Source organism: Rhinatrema bivittatum, chromosome 12, assembly GCF_901001135.1.
Source record: "Rhinatrema bivittatum chromosome 12, aRhiBiv1.1, whole genome shotgun sequence".
Lineage (NCBI taxonomy): Eukaryota > Metazoa > Chordata > Amphibia > Gymnophiona > Rhinatrematidae > Rhinatrema > Rhinatrema bivittatum.
In genome coordinates, this window is record NC_042626.1 from 21,505,882 (window position 1) to 21,513,633 (window position 7,752).

The window sequence follows — 7,752 nt, forward strand, 5'->3', positions numbered from 1 at the left end:
AGGTATTAAAAAGGTGTCAAATGCAGGAGATTTTTATTAAATCCAAAAGCTCAGGCTCCAGTCTCTGCTTCTCTGAGCTCTGTAGTGGGTGCATTGCCAAGCAAAAGCTCTTCTTTATTTTCAAAGTTAAATCTAAAATGTATTTGCATTTCCAAAACAGGGGGGCTTTTGAAAAGTTGCACTTAACTACAGCACTTGAAGACTGGGACATGAAGAATGAACTTAAACTTACAACTACCACAGACCAATTCCTTCCAGGTAAGGAACAGAGCAGCTCTAACAGCTTATCATTATGCTAAAGCATCCACTTTCCAGCTGGAAAAAAGAATGACTTTTCACCATGCAAACTATATTCCCTAGATTTCCTAGCTTTTGTTTACATTCTGTGACTTTTGGGAGGACTGACTTTATCTGGAACATTTTTACCATTTTAAATGTCATACTTCACAGCTGTGACAGGATGAGGAACTAAGTAGCCAGAAAAAGTAATGCGGATGTCCCTTCAGCTTAGCACCAAGGAGGACCCAGAGTTTTCCCAGGAGCTCTGTTACAGATTCTTGGGTTAGAATCACATAACTGTCAATTCAACTCCCAAAACCCCCACTTGGGAAACTCATCTCAGTACTATAGTGAACATGGGTCCTTCATTTAAAGTTGTAATTAAATAAAGCAAATGTTAATCCTGAGTTCTTCTTGGAACAGATCCATATACATGTGTGTGTGTGTGTGTGTGTATATATAATCTCACATGTATCAAGTCTGCTAATAAGCAGAAGATCTGTTACATTATAAACCACTTCAAATAATTTTGGCCTAATTTTCTAATATCTATGTTAACAATAAAACCATAAGGACATAAGAATGTGATGCTGGGTCAGATCAAGGTCCATCAAGCTCAGCATCCTGACAGCGGCCAATCTTGGTTATAAGGACCTGGCAGATGCCATCAAATAGATCTATTTCTTGTTGTTTGCTCCCAGGGATAGCAATAGCTTTCTTTAGTCTACCTAGCTAATAACATTTTATGGACTTTTTCTCCAGGAACTTGTCCAAACCTCTTTTTAAACCCCGCTATGCTAGTTGATTTGACCATGTCCTCTGGCAAAAGCTTGATTGTGCTCTGAGTGAAAAAGTACTTTCTATTATTTGTTTTAAATCTGTTGCTTGCTAACTTCATGGAGTGTTCCCTTGTATTAGTATTATTTTAAAGGCTAAAAAACCATGCTTTATTTATCTGTTCCACCCCATAAACTTCCATAGCCCCTCTGGGCTATCTCTTTTAAAAAGCTGGAGCACCATAATGTGTAAAAACAGAGGTCTATGATCTGATCACACACACATCTAGGACACGGCACACTAATACATACAGAAACTGACACCCTTAGGAGAGAATGACTGACTAAAGTACCAGGCTCAGGAATGACAGCGTGATATGTCACCATTGGTATTGTGATATATACTCAACTTGATATCCCATTTTGGGATTTGGAATGGGGGCAGACCCTTACTCTTACGCTGTCAGTTCTTTATAACCAATCATCTCTTTTTTTTATAAACAGGATCTGATGACTATGTTTTCACCTCAGCCAGAAATGAGGTCCAAGACTCCTGTGCCATGGAACCAAAGGGTGAGAAGGGCGATAACTCTGCTTCTGTCAGACTTTCCATTCATGGCTGGACAGAGCTTGGAGTGGGATGCTGAGCGCTGTTGGGGAGGGAGCTTTTCGTAGATATGATTTAAGGCATAGGCTTCTACACTGGAGATAATCACAGACCTATATGAGGGTGACTAGTCAGTGAAAGCCTAGATGCACAGCTGTTTTACCTGGTGACTGGGTGGGTGTGTGGATTTGAGTTTTCTGCTGCCCCCACCTTCTCTCTCTCCAGTTCCTCAGAAAATCTGAAATGATCCCAGCAGGCAGAAATGTGATTTCTTGATTAAAGGAACTACAAAATGAAGAGTAATCTGACCTTTTGATCTTATCTGTAAACAGAATCCAGTCTCCAGCCTAGCCTGTGGATGGTAGTAAACCCTAATCTGGTCTGCCCCTGCCCAGGAGGGAATGTGATCATGGAAGCACCGAGGCAGAGTAGCCCAGGGAGACAAGGATTTCCGGCAGCTACTGTGTCTTGGAAAGAATCACCACCTGTCTTAGGTTGCTCCAAGCTGGACTATGCTCAGTGGATGCCATCCTCCTCCAGTGAGACAATGGTAGTGTGTGTACGGAAACTTTGCAGTGCTCTCAATGCATCAATTTATTCCTAGAGCTGAAAGAAACTTGCCCTAAATTGGCAATCCAACTCTGGGTATATAGAGGTTAAGTGTCACAATAAGGATGGATGTTGGGTTGGAATGCAGACCACCAGCTTCCTTGCTGTCTGACTTTGGGATAGAGAAATCTTGGTTCTAGGCCTTGTGTGTAATGCAAAATTCTATCTGACATGGTTCAGATCCTAAGAGTTTGTTACTGAAGAATCAGGCTTTGGAAATGAAAGGAGGTTGAGAATGCTCCACAAAGTTATGAAAATATACATGTAAAAGGTATTTCTCAAAGTGGTGGAGAGGCAGAATAAAGGCAGCCCATAATATAAATTATTACTCTTCGTGCAAACCTTTGTGTGTATGTAAAAATTTATATTTATGTTTCCTTTGTTAACTAAGCTGTTTCATTGTATTCGACTAAGGAATTTTTTCCTGCTTTTTCTGTTTCACTGTAAACCGGCATGATTTGCATTTAATGCAAGAATGTCGGTATATAAAAGTTAAAAATAAAAAATAAATAAATAAATGTATTGCATCACATTTTTGCTTGGTATTGAATGTATTATTTGCAAGATGGGAGCAGTGTGAGAGGGGAATATTCTAGGAAAGTACTTGGAAATGCTGAAATGTATCAAAGGTCAGTGCCTGCATCGCATCTTAGCTCTAAGCTCGTCATATACACTATTTGGATAGACTTGTAGGAAGAGCCAAAGCTGCTGAAATGGTAAAATATTATGCCAAAGGTCAAAAAGTAGAGTAAGGATCAGCACTGAGTTTTGGTTTTGCCTTCTGGACTCAATTTTTACAATAAATCACATGACTTGCAAGAATCCTGTCTTATTAGCATATATGAGAACATTTTGGTTGGCATTATAATTTTATGCAAACAAACTAAATCAATGGTATATAGATTAGAGGTAGTGACCTATTTAACTTATTGTATCTGTAATCATTTCTGAGGCTGCATCGTTCCTTGACTGATATTCACTTTCAGCTGTAGGTGCTAGCATTTTTTCCAGCCCACAACAGGGTCCCATAATTACTCTGGAATCTTAACCATTGTATATTGCTAAGGAATCTCACTGAATTCTCTGCTCTTATTTCTCTTCCCTTTTTAAATCCAGTTAACAGAAGATGAAGATGCTTCTTCTTTGGAAATTCCACTCCCATCAAAGACTCTCTGTGAAGCAGTTCCACCAAAGAGGCCCAAATGTTACAGCAGAAGGCTCAAATACTTTAAGCAGAAGAGAATTGGCCAGAGTGAATGGCCTCGACCACCCATTAATTACTGCAGCCTCATCTCTCTGGCACTCAGTAACAGCACGGATGGCAGCCTCAATGTACAGGAGATCTACAAATTTGTCTGGTATCCATATCTTCCACTCTGTATTCTTGCCAAATTCTGCTTAATACTTGGTGGCTCTATCAAAAATAACTTCTGGTGGGGATGGTGCCTCTTACTATATATGAGTGTCATCACAACCATCGTATGAAACAAGTGTATCATGAGGTCTTCTATCAAAACGTGTGAATGATGACACATGTATAATAAGAGGTACCAACCTTAGCAAATTTTGACTTATTAAAAAGTTCTCTTGCATATGTTGTGTTTCTATTTTGAATAAGTTCCCACACGGCCTCCAGTGGAACAATCCAGCTACCTCTAAATCATCTTTCTCATAAGAATTGCCATACTGTGTCAGGCCAAGGGTCCAACAAGCCACTATCCTGTTTCCAACAGTGGCCAATCTAGGTCACAAGTACCTGGCACGATCCCAAATATTAAATATCACATGCTGCTAATGCCCAGCGATAAAGTAGTCGCTTTCTCAGAGTCTGCCTGGTTAATAATGATTTATGGACTTTCCTCCAGGAACTTGTCCAAAACATTTTTTACACCTAGCTGTACTACTTCCTTTACCACTTTCACTAGCAATGGATTGCAGAGTTTAATTGTATACTGAGTGAAAAACATATTTTCTTCAATTTGTTTTAAATGTGCAACTTAGTAACTTTAGGATATGTTCTCTAGTCTTTATATTTGTTGAAAGAGTAAACAATTTGTATTTATCCCTTGTACTCCGCTCATGATTGTGTAGACCTCTTATCTCACTTCAGCCGTCTCTTCTCTAATTTGAAGAACCTAACCTCTATTCAAAATTCAGCCCCATGACTTATCTTCCTTCGGTGACATGTATGTTTGTCTTGAGTAGACTATAAGCTTCTCTTAGGTGTAGTTATTTGTACAGCGTTATGTATACCTAGTAGTACCTACAGCAGCCCTGTAGAAAGGGAGAGTCAATCCTGCCTGAATATTCCCTGCTGCATTAACATTCACAGATTTGGTACTTTTGTAATGATGAGCCACACACTTAACTCCTGAAGTCACTTTTCTGACCTTTGCAGGGAACACTTTCCCTTTTTCCAGACTGCACCTGATGGCTGGAAAAATACTATCCGGCACAACCTGTGCTTCAGTAATAGTTTCCAGAAGACCACCGACCTGGTGTGTGGTGCAGGCAAGAGGAAGTCCTGTTTGTGGAAGCTGACTTGGGAGGGCAGGAGAAAGTTCCGGGGAGAGATTCAAGCATTGTCGCAGGATTATTTTGGGCGCATTCGAGAGAGCATGAAGGAACCAGGTAAGTGAAGCAGATGCCCTGCCAACACTGGTCTGTGCTGAGAAGATGCTCCACGGCTCCTGCTAACGACTCTTAAATCCTTCTGGTCAAAACCTCAGAATTACAACCCAAAGTCGTTTCCCGCTTTTCACAAAGCTATCATATTTTGTTTTACACATTTTGGGGGAAAATTAAAAAAAAAAAAAATAATCCACTCTAATGGAGATTGTTTTGAAGAGCTAGTATTTATACACAACTAATACAGTGAGGAATGAAGAGTAATTCCACCAGATCAGTCTTTGCTGCTGTCAGCAACTCTATATGCAGTGAGAGGGGAGATGTTACATATGGGGAGAAAAAGAGGCAGGGGTGCTGAAACTTCCCTTTGAACCCTATATTGAATGAAAAGCAGCAGCCCTTAACTACAAAGCCAGGGGTGCTATCACCCCCTGACAGCTCTAATTCCAGCCTCTATGGGAGGGGAATCTTACATGGGAACGGTATGGGGTAAACAATGAATCAGTATAATTTGGTGCAAGATTTCAATGTTTCTTATGCGTTTTTATCTTTTGTCTGTTGTAGCATTGATGGATGCCATGTTTGATTTGTGACCCTCCTGTGGCTGTAACTCCACCATCGCCTTCCATACTGTCACTGCACATCAGCACTTAGCTTTTTTTTTTTTTTTTTGCTTTCCTAAAGGCTGGGACTGGGCCCACATGCATAGGCTCACAAGAGGTGAGGGTCTCTGCCCTGAGCCCCTGCAAAACCTGCCTTTTACTGATGAATCTCCAGAGGCATCCCACAGCAAGGGCCAATTGGAGATACAGGAAAGGAAAATAAACTTTTGCGCTTACTTAATGCGGTTGTGTTATTCCCTGTGTAACCTCCTTTCAATAGAAAATATACTATAAAGTGATTGTCTCTGTCTTTTTATTGGATCCCAGTTTTCCCTGTGTCTCTGTTCCTCAAGGATGGGAACAGTTTTGTGGTTTTCTTTGTGACTGTGGAATATACTGTGTCTGCAACTACTAAACTTACAAGAAAGAGAGAGAAATTGCATGGGTAGTGTACAGCCCCTTCCACTCCCTGCATCTATCAGGTTAAAGCTTGTGCTCTTAGCTATGAACATCCACCTCCTTTTTTAGCTCATGCCCTCTTAGCAAAAGAGAGAGAACGCTGGTTCTAAACTAGGGGTGGGCCAGATGTGGTTCATAGCTGATTTTCATCCAGCCCTCAGCAACAATGGTAGGAGGGGGTATGATCAGTCCCTCAGTACTAATGGCAGGAGGAGCTCGATTTGGCACACAGTGGTGGCACGAGGAGCTCATTCTGGCAACTGCCACCACCTCAGATCCTTGAAGTCAGGGCATGCCAGCAGGTGGTCACCACTGAGTGGCTGCCTTATGCATTACCAGTGCTGGTGCAGGGCAGTCTTGAGGTGTTTTTGGCAGCTGTGGAAGAAGGACTTGCTCCTGCGCTGTGGGGCTAGCTAGGTAAGGACAGGTGGTTGCTGGAGCTCCTACCTGTGCCACCCTCTCTTCAGACCTATGCAGAAGGAGGCATGCATATTATCCCCTAAGGATGTCCACTTTGGAAGTATAGAAATTATCATTATTATAATACACATCCTGTGTCAGTGTCTCTCCCCACTTTAGGCTCAGTAGCAGGAGTTCATTTCTTCTTACCATAAGCCTGGCATTTTGCTAAAGAGGACAAAAAAAGGAGAAGCAGTAAAGAGGGAGCAAGCATGCATGGGGGGGGTGGTTATGAGTGAGAGTGCACCATACACAAAATGAAACATCTCATCCATCCACCTAGTCCCCCTCCTCCCTTGTGGAGAGCATGGGAAGACTGCCAACTATGGAAAAATCTGGTAGTATTATTACTGACGCTGTATCTGCTACAGCACTGGAAACCCTGCCTCCCCTCTTCCCCCAGCCTTTCAAATCATTGAAAGACATGGACCCTTCCTCTCAAACCAATCTGAGGGGGGCTGGCTGGCTCGCTCTCTGTCAGCAAATGCCAACGGCGCGCTGACACCGGCCCTCTTGCTGATTTGAAATAGTCTGCATGGCCCTTCTCTTGAAAAGTTTGAGGACCCCCAGCTGTAACCATTATTGCCATGCTTGTAGCACCTGTTCCCAGGTGAGTCACCAGCATATCACATGGGGGTAAAGGGGTTTGGATACAAAGGGTCAAGCTTCAGCTGTGGGGGTAAATGTATTCCTCAAATTCCAAAATTACTTTCTGGAGTTTTTATTTTTCAAAGAACAAGTGTGGTTCCAGTGGACAGAATCCACTGTAGCAAACAGGTAGAGCTGCTCCAAATAGATCTAAGTTGGCCTGGAAGCAAAGTGTGGTCAGCAGTGCCTGATTTTCTGAGGGTTTGTGCCCATTGTGCTGTATTAGCATAAAAAGCAGCTCCAGGTCAGGAGCCAGAGCTAAGGCCTCGGAGCATGAAAGCAGCTGTCCACCCCACACCTCACTGCTCCTCTGCTGTGAAACGTTAACACAAATGAACAATCATGGGTTATCCCAGCTTAGTCTGGTATAGCAGAAGTGCAGGCTTGCTTGTAAAAGGTCATAACAACGTTTTTTCTGTCTAAGCTTTGAACATTCTAAGAATCTGAACATTCATTTTTATTTATATTCCACTTTTCGTCACTTCAAAATGGATTACATTCAGATACTATAGGGTTTACAATCTAATTTTGTTCCTGAGGCGACAGAGGGTAAAGGGTCTGAGCTTTGTACTACTAACCTGGGATGATCATCATCATCATCATCATCTTCTTTGTTCATAAAATGGCTCACCTGTGCCTTGCATAAAGAGCAGAAGCCTTAGCTGACTGAGATGAGCTGTCCACA

The 7,752-nt window shown here is 42.0% G+C and overlaps 1 protein-coding gene across 1 annotated transcript; it reads left to right on the top strand.

Annotated features, from left to right (window-relative positions):
• Positions 1–60: 60 nt before the first annotated feature.
• FOXR1 (forkhead box R1) lies at positions 61–5,970 on the top strand. The gene is made up of 6 exons (XM_029573257.1): positions 61–258; positions 1,560–1,628; positions 1,995–2,212; positions 3,388–3,629; positions 4,670–4,902; positions 5,464–5,970. The coding sequence occupies exons 1-6, from the start codon at positions 138–140 to the stop codon at positions 5,490–5,492; spliced, it is 912 nt and encodes a 303-aa protein (XP_029429117.1). The 5' UTR covers positions 61–137; the 3' UTR covers positions 5,493–5,970.
• The last annotated feature ends 1,782 nt before the right edge of the window (positions 5,971–7,752 follow it).